Source organism: Mercenaria mercenaria, chromosome 10, assembly GCF_021730395.1.
Source record: "Mercenaria mercenaria strain notata chromosome 10, MADL_Memer_1, whole genome shotgun sequence".
NCBI classification, from domain to species: domain Eukaryota; kingdom Metazoa; phylum Mollusca; class Bivalvia; order Venerida; family Veneridae; genus Mercenaria; species Mercenaria mercenaria.
The window spans coordinates 21,415,333-21,433,324 of NC_069370.1; the positions used below are offsets into that span (position 1 = coordinate 21,415,333).

The 17,992-nt window shown below is 35.1% G+C and overlaps 1 protein-coding gene across 1 annotated transcript in view; it reads right to left on the reverse strand.

The window, feature by feature from the left end:
- Positions 1 to 6,040: 6,040 nt before the first annotated feature.
- LOC123559692 (uncharacterized) overlaps positions 6,041 to 17,992 on the reverse strand; it is an 87,961-nt gene continuing 76,009 nt past the window's right edge. Inside the window, exons 69-87 of the mRNA XM_053516805.1 lie at positions 17,597 to 17,719; positions 16,967 to 17,098; positions 16,132 to 16,257; positions 15,523 to 15,786; positions 15,057 to 15,320; positions 14,602 to 14,718; positions 13,921 to 14,175; positions 13,225 to 13,506; positions 12,982 to 13,011; positions 12,612 to 12,724; positions 12,250 to 12,317; positions 11,555 to 11,712; positions 11,101 to 11,218; positions 10,435 to 10,587; positions 9,764 to 9,957; positions 8,925 to 8,995; positions 8,426 to 8,476; positions 7,976 to 8,021; positions 6,041 to 7,408 (exon numbers count right to left, since the gene is read on the reverse strand). Coding sequence (XP_053372780.1) covers positions 8,016 to 8,021; positions 8,426 to 8,476; positions 8,925 to 8,995; positions 9,764 to 9,957; positions 10,435 to 10,587; positions 11,101 to 11,218; positions 11,555 to 11,712; positions 12,250 to 12,317; positions 12,612 to 12,724; positions 12,982 to 13,011; positions 13,225 to 13,506; positions 13,921 to 14,175; positions 14,602 to 14,718; positions 15,057 to 15,320; positions 15,523 to 15,786; positions 16,132 to 16,257; positions 16,967 to 17,098; positions 17,597 to 17,719 — 2,525 coding nt within the window. The 3' untranslated portion in view covers positions 6,041 to 7,408; positions 7,976 to 8,015. The remainder of the gene's footprint in view (positions 7,409 to 7,975; positions 8,022 to 8,425; positions 8,477 to 8,924; positions 8,996 to 9,763; positions 9,958 to 10,434; positions 10,588 to 11,100; positions 11,219 to 11,554; positions 11,713 to 12,249; positions 12,318 to 12,611; positions 12,725 to 12,981; positions 13,012 to 13,224; positions 13,507 to 13,920; positions 14,176 to 14,601; positions 14,719 to 15,056; positions 15,321 to 15,522; positions 15,787 to 16,131; positions 16,258 to 16,966; positions 17,099 to 17,596; positions 17,720 to 17,992) is intronic.

Below are 17,992 nucleotides of genomic sequence, written 5' to 3' on the forward strand. Positions count from 1 at the left end.
TATCAAGAATTAAAATTTAGTTCGGCATAACCACAGAGAAATTAAAACTGCTTTTATTTATAATGCAAAAAAAAAACAACATGATTTTGTGTATTTTGTCCATCAGAATTACATGTCGACAGTTGTTGCATCCTTACTTTCATTGTCCACAAACCTATCAATACACTAACAGTCGTAATTCTCCATTTCCTGTCTTTTTACATTATAATGCATTAGAACTTAATTGTCTCATAATTTGTCTCAGAAAACCTTGGAAATATGAAGACATACAGTGAACAGACAGTCCATCCGTCCCCTAAGTTTCATATCAATAACTGAAGAACGCCATAGCACAGTAACCACAAACTTTGTTGGCAGGTAGGATGTAACTGTCAGACGAACACTATCGAGTTTGAGGTTGGTTGGTTGCTCAAAGGTCAAGGTCGTGTTGACATTGAGCTGAAAATCGGTTTCCAATTGGTAACTGAAGAAAGCTTTGTTACAGTCGTCAAACTTCATAGAATCATTGCCTGTAGTAAGATGACCCTCATGTTCTTGGGGTCAGTTGGTCCAAAAGATCACGACCTCTAGTCTGAAAATTGTATCCGCTTAGTAACTAAAAACGCATTGGTCTATAGTTTCCATACTTCATAGGATGATTTACCTAATACCCGGTAGTATGGTCAGTAGGAGACTCAATTAATTTTTAGCTCGACTATTCGAAGAATAAGTAGAGCTATCCTACTCACCACGGCGTCGGCGTTGGCGTCGGCGTCGGCGTCACACCCTGGTTAAGTTTTTCGTACCAGTCCACATTTTGACAAAGTCTTTTGAGATAAAGCTTTGAAACTTTCAACACTTGTTTACCATCACCATGTCCAGTTATAGGCAAGAGTATATAATTCTGTCAAGCATTTTGACTGAATTATGGCCCCTTTTGACTTAGAAATCTTGGTTAAGTTTTTCGTACCAGTTCATATTTTGGCAAAGTCTTTTGAGATAAAGCTTTAAAACTTTAAACACTTGTTTACCATCACCATGTCCAGTTGTAGGCAAGAGTACATAACTCCATCAAGCATTTTGGTTGAATTATTGCCCCTTTTTTACTTAGAAATCTTGGTTAAGTTTTTCGTACCAGTCTACATTTTGACAAAGTCTTTTGAGATAAAGCTTTGAAACTTTCAACACTTGTTTACCATCACCATATCCAGTTGTAGGCAAGAGTACATAACTCCATCAAGCATTTTGGCTGAATTATGGCCCCTTCTGACTTAGAAGTCATGGTTAAGTTTTTCGTACCAGTTTATATTTTGTGTAAAGTGTTTGACATATGGCTTTGAAACTTTTATATCTTGTTCAGTATTATAGTCTCTATCAATAGGCAAGAGTACATAACTCTGTCATCTTTTTTGGCTAAATTATGGCCCTTTTTGAACTTGGAAATTGGTTCTGTTTTCGTATATGTCCATGTTTTGTCAAGACTATTTGACATATGGCTTTTAAACTTTAAACACTTGTTTATCATTATGATTTCCATCTGCAGGCAAGAGTACATAACTCTTGACAACTATTTTGGCTGAATTATGGCCCTTTTTGGACTTCGAAATTTTTGTCAAAATATTTGAACTGTGGCTTTGAAACTGTTAACACTAGTATATCAACATGATTTCCATCTGTAGGCAAGTGTACATAACTCTGTCAACTATTTTGACTGAATATGACCCTTTTTGGATTTGGAAATTAGTTAAACTTTTCATACAAGTCTGTGTTTGCCTAACATATAACTTAATAACATATTTGCCATCATGGTCACACATTGCCACTTAGTGCAAGACTAATCGAAATCCACAAATACAGGAAAATTTTTTGTTTAATCCATTTTTTTCTTTTGTCTGAAAATCTATGGAAATATTTTGACCCCATTCTTCAATCAATTCTTCGAATAGTCGAGCGCGCTGTCATCCGACAGCTCTTGTTGTGTTAGTTGGTCAAACATCAAGGTCACAATGACCTTGAGATTGAAAACGAGTTCTGCCTTAGAGCTAAAGAACACCTTGGCCTACAGTCGTCAAATCAAGTTCATAGGATGATTGCCTGTGGTTATTAGATACCCATATTATTTTAGGGGTCTGTAGTTCAAAGGTCATTGTCACAATGATACTGATACTGAAAATTGTTTCTGCTCAAAAAGAAAATTTTGGCCTACAGTCATCAAACTTCGTGTGGCGAGTAGATGACCTTAATGGGGGGTCCACAAACTTAGGTGATCCTTTTTATGTTCGGGGTCAGTCCAAAGGTCAAGGTCATTGTGATTTCGGGACTCATGGGCTCCAACCTTATTCTTTATTCTACTTGAATCATTGCAATAGTCATTCCTGGTACCATACATGTAACATAAGCTTGGTATGACAAAATGTTAAAAGTAAACTTTCCTCACGAATGCGCAGAGCCTTGGACATATTTTAATGCATTTGGGTTTGAAAACAAAACACCTTTTTTCAAACCAGTTTTCTTAACCTTGCAACATCTAATTTGTTGATGCAGACATTTTGCACTTCGGGACTCAACAGGTATAGTACTGACCTAAGGTATGTCGTATCACTGCATCATCATGTCCTGTTAGATTAAAGAAGTATTCGGTGGTACAGATCCGTACCCATAGACAGTTTCTAGATTAAGTAGGCCTATGTCATATCGAGCGGCTTTGCTGGAACTCCAGGTCTCGCACCATCTCTCTAATGGTGCCATTGTCTGTTGCCAATCAACCATACTGGGTCATCTATCTGGGGTCCAAAACTAGGTCGATAAGACAAGTCCTAAAAAAGCTTATATCAAGTGGCTTTGCTGGAACTCCAGGTCTCGCACCATCTCTCTAATGGTGCCATTGTCTGTTGCCAATCAACCATACTGGGTCATCCATCCGGGATCCAAAACTAAGTCGATAAGACAAGTCCTAAAAAAGCTTATATCGAGTGGCTTTGCTGGAACTCTAGGTCTCGCACCATCTCTCTAATGGTGCCATTGTCTGTTGTCAATCAACCATACTGGGTCATCCATCTGGGATCCAAAACTAAGTCGATAAGACAAGTCCTAAAAAAGCCTAATCGGAGGAAGAACGTAGAAGAATGAAGGCACTAGAAGAAAACGATGAGTCAACAACGCTGAAAGCAATGGAAGAAAATTCAAGAAGGTCTAGTACGTATAGTCCAGCAAAACTGTATGAGGCTGAAGCCTGAAGAGAGATGTAAATTGCAGAAACTTGAAAAGAATTTACATTAGCAACGCTGCAAGCAGCGAGATACATGTAGCAACATAAAATATGATTTAGAGCTTGCAAGGAAAAACGTATTGTATGTATACGTTTTCCTCAGATATCATGAAAGCCTGTATAAATCATAAATTTCCTTATCTTAAAACACAAATTGACCGAATAAATAAGCAGTTTTTGGCAGCAATTATGATGTGTTGATTTTTAGAAATGTCAATATCGTTTCGCGAATGTCGTTAAATTCGTCTTTTTCTCTTCATTAATTAAAGGTTGGATCGATATATTGAAATGAAATTGTCACTAAAATATAATCAGAGTCCGCCAAACTTGAGAAGGGAAGTTTATATTGCACATCGGCAAATAGAATCAGGGTGAAGGTCACTGCTACTAGATGAAGAGAAACACTGTGTGCTAAATAACACGAGTTTGAGCTGATATATAAAAATATTACTTTGCATAAAGATAACCTCCAGAAAACCTGTGCCAAGGTCACTTTTACTAAAATAGAGAACGCACTATTCGACTGATACGTTTAAGACAAATTTGGACAAAAATGACCTACGAAACTGAAGCTGTATATAATCACAACCTTGATCTGAACATAAGCTATGTATATATATTTCAAAAAAGGTGTCTGTAGTGCCATTAAATGTAATTTTTTTTCTATAAAATAGTTTACGGTTAGAAAAAGCTGGGTTTGTTGGACTTTTTACGAGCGTATATTGTAGGTTGTGGACAATCGGCAATTTCCGTCCGATGATGTTCAGTCTTTTCCTGTTGTTACCGAATGTCGTCATTGTTCATGTGTGGTACGGCCGAACTATGCCGAAACAGTATTCGTGACAACACGTAAATGTACGTTATGGCCATATTGTCATTATGGATCAGCTACCTAAGGCCATATTGCTACCTACTAGCAATCATGTGTGCTTCAGTTCTAAGGTAATTCTACCATTTATGTGCTGTATATTGCAGTAAAATGAAAGAAGATCAAAGCACATCTTCGCATTTCCTCTTCAAACTTACCATGTTTGTATTTGAACAGAAAAGATTTATTTAACCCTAAGACTGCCAGAGGGCCACTTTTGTGGCCCGACTAATGTACCGAAATTGCCAGAGGGCCACCCGCTCAATTTGGGATCGATGTAGAACGTTTATTTCAGTATTTTATTGCTAAAAAGAAGATTTGATGAAATGTAAACAGTTGTTATTTTGCACATTTATTGACGTCATTTCCGCTGTGACGTCGACTACGTGAAATTTCGCGCCGTAAATATTCAATTACGTTGATAATTGAACTTGTCTATGTAGATTTATGAATGAGAATCAAGCACTTGTATTTTATAAAAATGATAAAAAGTTCAGTAAACTATAATATCTAAAACACGCGCCTTCTTTTGCATATTTACAAACTCCCAATTACTACTCAATTAACGAAACGTCGCGCTAATATTACAAACGTCAACGTTCGAAAAGTGACGGTTTTATTTAGATGACGTCGTGAACGTCGTTGGCAATTTTGAAATTATAGTGTGGCAGCGAAAGGGTTAATTAAGCTATTTCAGATATGTTCAAATTGATGACGAAGTCGGGAAAGCAGAATCTATTCACACAAATGTCACAACTAGCAAACAAAATAGCTCACTTGTTGCTGCAGCTAGACTAGCATTCGAATCTTGTGTTGGATTCTTTACTTACTTTCGAAAATAATTTTTTGTTGTTTTTGTGCATTTGGTTGAAATATAAAATTCTATTTGATCTTTGTTTTGAAACGGAAAAACTTTGAAAAAAAAAAACCTTAACTATAATTAGTTCTACCTAATGAATGTATCTTGTTGTTATACAAAAGATAAGAATTTACGGAGACACATACCTACGTGTCTTGAATGCAGTTAACTTAAAAAATGGTCATTTCAAGAAGCAATGTCTAAAAGCAAAGTTCCGAAGACCAGGAACGGGAATAATGTTAGTTCAATGAATATTTCGCGGATTTTAAACTTTATGTAAAATTTGTTCGTTGGTCTAAAATCTATATGCATGATTGACACGGGAGCGTCTGTAGCTATCGTATATAGAAATGATAAATACATCCATGCTGGAGTTAATGTCTATGTGAAAAGTGTTGTGGGTGTACCTTTAAATGTTAAAGGGCACAGGATCGAAAATTTCATTGACTTGGAAGTATCAGAGATAGATGTGGATGTGGTTATATGAAGTAAATGATAGTGCTGGTAGACATTTCATGAATATAGAAAGGAAATCAAACCCACTTATTAATACGGATAAACAAGTTAAAAGAACAGTTTGTCAAAAAAATCTGAACGGGATAAACACTCTGAGCTAGATATTATAAGTGAGTCTTCCGATTTTGTGAGTAACGAATGGTAAAGGCACAAGTGAAGAAGCACAGAAACGACCTGATGCAGACAACGTTGTCTATGATGCTTGAGATGAAAGTATCAATCAGGAAGTAGAAACCGTAAAGGATAATATAGATGAGAAGGTTTTGTAACGAAGAATTTGTTGTAGAAATGGAAAAATAGAATACAGATACTGGAAAAATAACAATCCATCTGAGATCTCAACGGTAGAATCAAGAGATAAATACGCAACCATATTAACGCTAGTATGATAGTATTTGAATTGTTGCCTTCGAAATCAACATACTGTTTGAAAATATTTGATATACGAGACGCATGATGTATGAGACGTGGGTAATGTTACGAAATTGGCAAGTAACATTGTTGAAGAAATAGGGGCTAGGTCTGGCAAAACGAACAAACAATAGGCAAATTTTCTTTGAATTATTTATTGCATAAATATAATCATGATATGTAATAATTCTTACAGGCCAATGAGTATTATATACTTTTTAAATGTACATTATTCTTCAACATATATCTAAAGCAACAACAACAATATATATAAAAACTATAAACTATTTTTACACTCATAGAACTTCCATGAATGTAATATACTGTAAATTATCATTGTAAAGAACATTTCATATAGCATGTTTAATATCTTGAAATGTATGAAAACAATAGATCTAAAACAAAATGGAAAAATATATTCTATAAAACATAACATTGAGTATCGTATTAGAACGGTGGTTCTAAATAAAACATAAAACTTCAACACACTATTTACACTGATAAAAATAATTATTATGGCTTTTTATTTGGAAAAATATTAAATTTCACAATATCTACATACTGTACACATAAAAATATAAATGAAAAAGTGAAACTATCCATGCGCATGCGCGACATTCTTCAATGGAAAGTCCGTCCTGGTGAAAGTGTAAGTAAAATCGTGCAAAAAACGTCATCTTATTACAGAAGACTAGTTGAAGTCCAGTAAGGCAAAACAATAATGCTATGGATCACGAGGATAACTAAAAATTAAAACACTTTGATTTGTATACTAATACACTCGACGTATCACATGTTACAATTATTGTCGTCTGCTCCAGTAACAATCCCCTCTCTCAATCCCCTTCTAATTTTATTTCTTTTAAATAAGCATATTTCAGTTTCCAAGTAATCATAACATCGTATTGCCTGTGCCGTAAAGTGTGAAAAGTTAGTACTGTGTTTAAATTTGTGAATTATATATCTTGCCATTTATAAAAGAAATGATTCATAACGAATACCCCGATCTCTATTTCAGTTTCTGAGGCATATTCCGCATAATTTCTAATACACAAATTCATAATATCTTGTATACAAGCAGTTCTTAACTGTAGTTCTCCACAACATTCTCAATAAATAACACAATGACTTATAGCAACAATACATGCACGTGCAGAACGTTAAACGAAACCTCCTTTGAATTACTTTAAGATAACACTCTATGACATTGTACATGAAGTTGCAATACCATTGCAAATACAAATGCAATCCCGATGTATATTCTATTAAATTTTCGAACCAGTTGTACCTTCGAGTTCTTCCCATCATCCATATGTCTAAAACGTATCACAACTCCGCTTTTTGCAATTTTCTATAGTTTTGAGTTATAGTTAACTATCTCATGAAGATAGTTTTCTGGAAATATTAATGTAGGCCTCCTACATCATTCTTTAAGATTTCAAAAATCCGCTTCTTTCTTTCGGAGTCAGCCATCTTTCTCAACATGCCGTTTCTTCTAAGAAGAATGCTGAAAGAATATAGCAAGATTGAAATATTACATTGATTAAGTGAATGGAAATGATTATCTTGTCTATTGAATGAGGAAATCGTTAATTCTATTGACTTTAACTCTATGGCCATTGATCAGTACCTACAAATGTATATAGGTGTTGGTGATACTTTTAAAACAAAACTGAAAGCAAAAGGATGAGATTTTACAATAATGTCACTTGTGTTAGAATATTTGAAAAAAAAACAACAACAGAATAATTCTTCAAATGGTGAGATTTATTAAAACATCCTGTATATAAGTTTGTCAATTGGGAAAATGTTATTGATTATCCTGTTCATTGACACCATACGGAATACATTTGTATGACATACACTCCCCCTATGGTACATTCCTGTGGGAAGTATATGACATGTCATATTACATATGGGTGGTATGGCATGTATTATGACAATATCAGATTGATACTTTATTTCTGGTCTGGTACCAGTGTGATTTGTTTAGGAAAGGGTATGTAGTGAAGAGATCGATACTGAAAGTATATTTGTACAACGTTTGCAAACAATGTATAAGAAAACTATGTACCTGTTATAAATGTATATATCCGGTATTTTTAATACGTGACTCATTGCTGAAAAACAAAGTAAAACCATATGAGTAATCTCACATTTAACTTACGAGGAAACTGGAAGAAAAAAATGGAAATGAACACGATATGAACTGGAAAAAAAAATATGCATGCTTGGGAAAAGAACTTATGTCAGTTTCTCTTATTTCCATGAGATTGGCTGGAAGAAAACACTTTTAGAAAAATAATTTGCATAAATTTATCGTGGCCATGAAATAAAATCTACAATTAAAATAATCCTTTAGGTTATCTCGTAACGATGAAACGACATAAAAAATCACATGTCTCGTTCATGCTTCCGTAAATATCTTTAAAAGTAAAGAACTGCACGAAAGCTGACGTTTTCAGTACGAAATGTATATTTTTGTATAAAAAATAACAAAAAGCCAATGTGAAGACAATCTTACCGTAAACACAGGGTGGGGATGCTGATCGTGTTGTGGTCGTGCAATTTCATACTGGAACAAAAATGAAAATAATATGAATACACAATCAAAGCAAAACTTGAAAGGGTCTTCATAATTTAATGTAAAAACAGCAGGATATTTAATATGTAAGCTGTTCATGCTTTAATCGGCCAGGTTCTCTCCTCTTTATTTTTTTCCTAAAATGATAAGTATCTAAGCAGTAATTGAACTTGAGTTTTTAAAAAATAAACGTTAGAACAATGCTTAACAGAAAATTATTCAGAAAAACTATACGTTTAACTTCCGAAAAAAAAGCCCCCGCAATTTGTAATTGTAAAAAAAAACGCATTTTTAAGCAACAAGTATTTCTTATTTAGCTGCATACAAGCCAGTTTTAAACAAACCATAGAAATATGTGATACGTAGGAAAGGAATCTGAACGAAATTAGCAGCCTGGATCAAGCAATACATAACAAAAATATAAAAAATATTAACTCACCCTTTCGTGCGGATGGATATAATTATAAAGAAAATCCCACGAGAAGTTCGAAGTTAAACCATTTTCGTACGCTGAAAATATAAGAAAACAAAGATTCATGAGCAGGTCTGAGGGACTAAGTTACCATGCATTTTCATCAAATGAAGAACTTATATAGTCTTAATTCTAAAAAGAAAACTTAAATCATAATACCCAGTACTGTAGAGACCTACATGTACCTGTAAAAAGTTGCAAGTACAGAAATGTGACATTGCGTTACTGTTGAGTTTTAAGTCTCACGGATAACACATACTTCATGATGTAGCAATTTTATACACTTATTTGTGAAGACTGACCAAAAGTACTCCCCCGGATATCATCTCTGGTATGTTTGGGTCGCTTGGATAAAACCACCGAATTTAAAAAAAAAATCCAGACTAACAGCTTCGTCATATAAAAGACATCTATAGCGGATTTCGAAACATCAGCGATGAATGACAAGTGATTGTATATCAGCCAACATAACCATTCGATTAAGGATGCCTCAGTCAGAAATGAGTCAGTTCTTTCTGGTAAATGTGAACATGAAAATGTTGTGCAAGCAAAGACTTTCCCTATAACTGTATCAATATAACACCATTATCGTAATTCGGGTTATACACCGACTGCTCAAACTGTTCACATGTTTATGTAAGACTGTCGACGAATATTCACGATACAAAGCCAAAGACGCCAGACTTAAGCAAAATATATGTATCTTTTAACTATTTATTATCTTTTCAAGTGATCAACCCTGAAAAAAATGTTTTGTTATAACAACAGAATCAGAAACAAGAGTACTAAAATAGCATATCACTTACAATACATTTCATCTGTACGCATAAATTCATTATCTCTCCTAGTTCTGTGATGTTTACCTTCGTCTGTAGACGCTGACACCGACTCATCACCCCAGCTCTGGGGGCCATATAGACGACCCACGGGGTTGTTACGGCCCCAGGTACTTATTTTGGTTGGTATAGTATGTGGGAAGAATCCATTATTGAAAGATCCCCTGAAAATCATATTTAACGTCAGTATTTATTGTTTGTTGCGTATACTCTATACACAAATTTTCTGTCTTTACTAAATATAAAAATTTTAAAGATTTAGAAAAAAAAAGTTCGCTAACACGGCAACAATATAACAGGTGAGTGTGAATATGCCTATATTTGTTGATTTTATTATTAGAAAAGTGACGTCATAAAAAATAATAATATAATAATTACAAAGCCGCCTTTTCAGATGCGGGTTTATCTATATTTATTGAACTATTAGACCGATTGTATAACTCCTTAAATAAATCGTTGGTCTGTAGTCTGTCTATAGACTGGTTTCCATCATAAGTCGCTAAAAGCAAAAACTTGAAAAAACTTGAAACATTTATTTTCTGATGTCAAGTAATAAAACAGTTACTGTATGAACTTTGGGAATGTAGTTTTAATTATAGACCGACAGACCATTCAATAAGTGTATAATATTCGATCCCTACCTGTCAAAATCTTCAGTATGGTATCGCTTCTTCCTTCTGTTCTTCAGGGCGTATATTACTATTATGGCAATTATGAGGGCGGTGATAAGGAACAAAGGTACCCCGACACCAAGTCCTATCACAAGAGGGAAGTTATCTGATGTCTTGAGCGGTCTGAAAAAGAACAAAGATAGTAAGTAATAGAAACACAAGTAATAATTAACATACTCATGATAACATTTGAAAGCCCTATGAAAACAGTATCAAACTAAAATTTTTGACTACCAGTTGTCGTTTTCAAACTGGTCCACTGACGCCGAATATGCACTTCTCTTAATTATATAGATATCCAGACACTTGACCAACAGCCCTATGTTCTGTATGTATTTTTATGTGTAATTATATCAGTTTCACAGCACATGTATGGTCTAAAAGTATTTTGTAACCTAAGATATTCAGTATTACTTTTGTAATTAGAAAAGATCGCCGTGTAACGTCCCATCCCCTAACCCCTCTCCCGAATTTGAAAGGAATGAACCCTCTGTCCCCGTTCTCGAGTCTGAAGAATGGAACTTGATGTCAAAATATCTAAACCTTCAGAAAACAACCAGAAATCAACCATATGTTGATTTCAATGGTTGTGCAGATTTCAATATTGTTTTTATATATAATGTATAGCTAACTTACTGGCACAGTGGATTCTCGTCAATTATGACACACTCTGCATTCGCAGCACATGTACTTCCTCTTGCTTCGAAATATGCAGCACACAACACTGACTTTTTAGTGTCAGACGACAAGTCAACTGAAAACAAACAAATCAAATGTTTCTTCACAGCTTACAGGCAAGTCACTGTTCATTTCCCTGTAAAGAATGCCAGCATAACTTGAAGTGGTCTGACGATAAGAAATTTTAGGTTTTACATAGAATACCCGATGTCGTCCTTATATCGGTTTCTTTCCTGTCGATATTTACCAAAATTTTTTTTTCCATTTTAATGGGTGTTTTTTGGTAATTTTGCTTCTGACATTGCATTTTAGTTTGGCTGTTAAACGTATCAGTGGTAGCTCGAAAAAAGATAAGACAGTAAGATTATTCTTTACATATAATTTGACCAGCTAAGGAAGAGTTTATACTAACTGGTTTCTTCTCCTACAACTAGCGCCTGTGTCACTGTTGTAACTTCAAACACCTCAACCGTGCCACCAGTTGCAAGAATGAACACCGCACGTGAAAATTGCTTGGCTGAAGTTTCACTGTCGGACATTAGAACTACGACACTGGCATCAATACTTCCGCTACAATATTTAAGAAAATGCAATTAATATATATTCATCATGAAGTAATATACTATAGTAAAATACTATGTATACAATAATTCATTATAGACTTAATAATGTTGTTTTAATGATCTGCCTTAAAGTAAAGTTAGACGGGTTAACACTGAAACATACTGACCGAAACATAAGACGATGGTAGAGGAAAGTAACTGCTAGTGTTGTCAAAATTACAGCGCTTCAAATACCAATTTCTTATTGGTTTGTGCGGAACCGCACGTGCAGCGCAGACGACCAATCAAAATTTAATGTGTGTGTTTCAGCAGTGTGTATTAAAGAGAAACTATGAAATTCTGTGGTAGCTTAACTTCGTTGTACGTTACTTTATGAAAATCAGGTAAGTTTTTTTTTCAAATAAGATGTTTCTGCAAATATCAACATAGAAATTTTAAAATGGATAAGTTATGTTTTGGTAAAGTGACAAGCGAGTTGTTATTTGTGTTTATATACAAGTTGTCTTTACATACAAACTTCATTCTGTTTATATTTTTCACTAACCTAGTTAATGTTGTAACAACAACATCTTTGACATTGCTTCCCATCGTAGTTTCGAAAAATTGTAGAAGCTGAAAAAAAAACGAGAAAAAAATAAAATATGTGTATAAAAATATGAACTTTTAGTCTTCACTGTACGAAAAATATTATTACCTTACACTCACATTAGCAGTACATGAAAGTGATGAAACCTAGCTTTAACAAATTTCAGGACTTTTAACAGCATCAGACGACTTTAAGTTATTGCACGTTCGCTTCCATACTTACCAAGAATGCATATCGGTGTGGTTAAAATTTGAGAACTTGTTCCATTTTCGACATAAAAATTCATATAGATCAAAACTGCCGGTAAACTTGATACTTACTCCTGTCCTGACTTCTGCAGCATAGATGTCGAATGTAGCCGTGACCCTAAGGTCCACTGATGTTTGAATGGTGTAATTTAGACGGACGCTGACTACAACTGTTATTTCTCCTTCTGTAATAAACGGTAATACTAGTATTTATATACATAATTTTGTATTTTTATAAAGGTTTTTTATGATTGTCGAAGAGGATAATTTACGTGCTTTATATCTGTTTTTTTAACTGACTAATGAGACTTTTAAAAGTGCTAGATACGTTATGTCTAAAATGTCGTCTGCTACAGCAGAAAACAATGGTTAGCCTAGCAGTTTTTGGTGTACTTATGTTTGAAATGGTGCAATATTTTAATTGCCTTAAAAAGAAACTCACCTGACGTAGGTACCGGTGTGGTTGGCGCACCTGAAATTAAATCATAGATAAATATAAGTATGCGTTTTAAAAATTATGTAAATTTCTGTAAAAACAAACAAAAAGACAAACAAATCTCTAAACTATAAGTAAAACAAATTTTAAAAACATAACTGAAAACTGATAAGTACTGTAAAGATCTTATACGTCATATAATGACCTTTCACGCATTGCTAAATATTGGAATATTAATAGAAAACCTACCTTGAACACAATCGCCATTGTTGTCTATTTCATATCCCAACAAACAAGAGCACTGAAATCCACCTATCGTATTATGGCAGCCTCGATTTGGCACTGAATCACAATTACTGGTTCCAGCTGCACATTCGTCAACGTCAGTTTGACAACGGGAACCAGTCCAAGTTGCACGACATTCACATGTACCCGTCACGTGATTGCAAGATTGACTTGAAACAACGGCGTTGCTGTTTTCACAATCGCATGAACTTGCACACTCTTCACCGTAAGTATCGTCTGAACAAACTGTAATTATAATGTCATGTGATAGTTAGATAAATGCTTTTGCACAAAAAATGTCATATTAATTCACTTACACCATCCTTTCTTGGTTACTTTAAAACAATCCTATGATATCAGGTGGCCACCGTGGCCGAGTGATTACGGCTTCTGACTTCAAATTACTTATGGAAGGTCGGTAGTTCTACCTTGGTGCACGCCCATTATGATAATGTCCAGAGGGACACCTCGGGTCTCCCTCCAACACCAAAAGGTGGAAAGTCGCTGTATGACCTATAACTATGTCGCTGTGATGTTAAACTAACAAAACAAAACAAAAACAAAAAACTAAGATGTCAGAAAAAGGAGAAATGGTCCGCGTTTCTATTTAATGAGAAAAACACACAGTTCTCTCAGACAAACAGTAAGATATTTACTTACTGGCACACAAATTATTGTTATTCTTGTAGCCTGTATTGCAAGGACATTCATAGCTTCCTGGGGTGTTCACACACGTGGAATCAGCCGGGCACGTGTGTGTACCATCAGCACATTCATCAATGTCATCAGAACACGTTGCACCGGTCCAACCAGAAATACACTGACATCCGGTGGCAGGATCACATTGCGTCGTGTATGTAACATTACAATTACACGTATTTGCACACTGTATTCCCCAGTTACCACTTGCACATGCTGAAAGTACCAGAAATATTTTCAAGTATGTGTGTATGTGGCCAGTGTAACAATTACCAGCACCCAGTACCCGGATCATGTCCTTTTCTGCTTTTAAAAATCATTACTTTACATCTAGGTTATTTGAACATCAAGTAATCGTCGAAAACCAATTTTCTGGCAACAATATACTGAAACAATTACTCCTTCACATCCTAAGTCCCTCAACCAGTTGTAAGTTAAAGGCTTGCTCTTGAATCTTACTTACTGGCATTCCCGTGGAACCTGACTTCTTTGGATTCAAGAATGTCTTAACCAAAATTCTACTACTAATCTCAAAAATGTTAGGCAACTCTGGTGAAGAAATTAAAAACTGACATCATAAAAAGATATAATTTTTCAGTTTTCAAACAAATAACTTGTTATAAATTCTACAAGCCCACTTACGTGTACAACTGTTTCCTGTACCAGAGTAACCTGGGTAACACGAACACTCAAACGACCCTGGGTTATTCGTGCATTCGTAAAGACACGTGGATGTACCAAGCAAACACTCGTCGTTGTCTATAAATAGAATGGAAAGTAAAACCTTTTTATTACTAGCACACCAGTGCAACAACACTATAATTGCCTTGTTGGTTCCAGTTATAAAATATATGTTTTACAGTAAAACAATTTCTCTGGCAATAAATGCAGACTTTATCTGCAACATTGCATTTGGAGGGATTCGTTAAAATACTTGCAATTTCTATGTCATGTCAGAAAGAAAAAATGTAAACTTTCAGTTGAAATTCTGTAGTACATACGCATAACGTAACTATGAATAAATTGTAGTTAAAGTATAAAGAAATACAGCTACGTTGTTTGCTATCCAGCAGGCGTAAGATTGATAAGGGACATACCTATGCACGTGCCCACATTATTGATTGTGTATCCACTGATACAGTTGCACGAGAAAGAACCTGGGGTATTCTGACATGTTTTTAAAACGTCACCACAAATGTTTGGAGACAACGTGCATTCTTCTAAATCGGTAGAGCACGTGCTTCCCGTCCATCCTGTGTTACATGTGCATGAACCATCAACAGGATCACAGCTTTGTGTGTTCGATACATCACACGTGCAGCTGTTCTCACAGTTTTGTCCCCAGTGAGTGCTGTCGCAAACTGTAAAAGAAAAATTGAAAATCTAAATTAAACAAGGATTTAAAACAGGTATAAGACAAAAATCGGCTAGTATTTAGACCAAAGTTGTTAATCTTAGTCAAATTCATATTATAATTTCATGCAAAAAGTTAAAATATAATCAAACAAAATCAGCATTTTATCATTTAAAACAAACATATAAACAAGGATCAAAATTATATACCTTGACAAGATCCGTTGCCAGCTTTGGTGTATCCAATGTCACATGAGCAATAAAATGACCCTAGTGTATTAACACATTGAGAGTTTGCCGGACACTGGTGGACTAATGGATCTAGACACTCGTTGATATCATCAGTGCACTGACTTCCGGTCCAGCCAGGTTTACAGTTGCACGCGCCAGTTACCGTGTCACATGACAACGTGGTAAGTACTGCGCATGTACAGTTCTGTAAGCAGTCATCTCCGTATGAGCCTTCTGGACAAACTACAAAAGGACAAAACCAAATTAGATTTCTTTAAGGGAACTAAATCTAAAAAAAGGAAACATCTATTAACCTTTGGGCACTATAGCTATTAACAACACAGACAACAACTAAGAGAAAATTAATCAGTAAAATTACGTGAAATAGCAATAGCGTTTAGCATTTCATTACAACCGTAAACACTAAAACCCATAAGCTTTAAAAAGGAGACAAAATAAACAATAACAAAAATAAGTTATAAACACAATAAAGACATTTAAAATCTTTTCATGGAGCGGTTTGACTTATATTGACATTTAATTGTGTGTCTAATGGCTGCAAGGTTTCAGTTTTACTTCAATTCATACCAATGCATGTTGACTGATCAACATCTAGCTTGTAACCATCAATGTTGCAGGAGCATTGATAACTTCCTGCAAGCTCTGTACATTCCTGGGAACATGGACTCTGTATCTGGGAACATTCTAGTATATCTGAAATAAATGTGAAAGTATTTAACATTCGCTCAAATAAACCAACATTAAAAACAACACCAGATTTGTTTCAACAGTTAAGACAGGGTTTAACAACTCGTCCACGTGCAATAAGTGTAACTATGTTACAACAAAAGATAGACCATTATCCCGTTTTAAATGATATTTATTAAAATGCCTTAGAGTGGTATGATTCTGGCTTTGTCTCCGTAGGTAGTAATAACAATAGGATTTTTGCTTGGAAACAATGAAAATGACAGAAAAATCCGAGCACCATGGACGGATTTTTTACCTCGCATTCTGTGCAGCAAGCACTTGGCAAAATGAGAACAAGTTAATCTGTCGCAATTAGCCCATAAACAATCTTTTTAAATCAAAAGTTATTTGTCATCGATTGCATGCCACGGTAGGTGTGCTATACTACTTGTCGCGTAATCACGGTAATATACGGCCCGCTGAAAGCTAACTTTGTGGTGAAATAAACCAGGAAAACGAAAGTGACAAAGTGGACTGATGTGTCTGCTGCTTAGAATTTTCTAAGTTTTAGTAACTTCCATCATTTCGATAGTCATTACTTTGCCCATTATCATAAGACTCCGTTTTCTTTGTCATCTCGCCTCTACATCAAGGATTACTAGTAAGACTTCCATATTGATATACTGTTAACTTATTCTAGTTCATTAGAGAATCTGCACTACATATCTCTTACCTTCGCAAATTGTGTTAGAACCAGAGACAAACTGGAACCCAGCTTTACAAAAACAAGAATCTGTGCCACTCACAACAGCACAGTCAGTATTTGCACCACATGGGTTTGTGGATGGATCACACTGTTCTGCAGCTGAAATTTATAACAAAAATTGTGGATTAGTTTTTGATAAAAGATGTTGCATATGAAATAAGTCTTTAGTTCAAGAGACACAATTGTCGCTTGCGAAGTCAGAAACGAACCTTTATAATTAACTTTTACGATTACAATTTATGGAAACCATTTTGTGTGCAGTTCACTGCGGTTAGGAATATTGTTGGACTCGTATCCTTCGAAAAACATATTGGACGGTCACATGATATAATACAATTCACTGACTGGAAGAGAAAAAAGGTGTACAGTTGAACTTGTCTAAGCTGCCACTTGTATTAAACAATCTCTTGCATTAAGCAGCCAGTAAGCTTATTTTCCAAATTAACTTTTCGTTCTTGGATGAACTTGTCTAAACCGACCACTTGCCTTAGGTGACAAAGTTATGCCGCTCACTTGAATGGCTGCTTAACACAGGTGTAATTGTATAAGAAATTCTGTTCTTGAATGAACCTGAAATGAATTATTAGGATAACTTACGGATACACGTTTTTCGGTCTGTGAGATCGAGTTTGAAACCTGGACTACAGGAACACCTGTAGCTACCAACCGTGTTGGTGCACACTTGAGAACACTCGTTCTGTCCATCGCACTCATTGATATCTGTTGATAAAACAAAAAGTTTAACAAAAAGTCAGTGTGTAAATAAGATAATGTTCTAGGACCCAACCATGTATGGATATTTTGTGTATTGAAATAATCTATAGATACAAAAATAATGGACCATTACTTAAGCTTGGCTGTTATTTTTTATGAACGTGTAGGCCAAATTTCCGAATGTAACTGCCATATAATACACAGCGGGAAGGAGTTGAGTTCAAACGCCACTAATACCATACCTCCACATTTTGCACACTGAGGAGTTGAAATTGACTA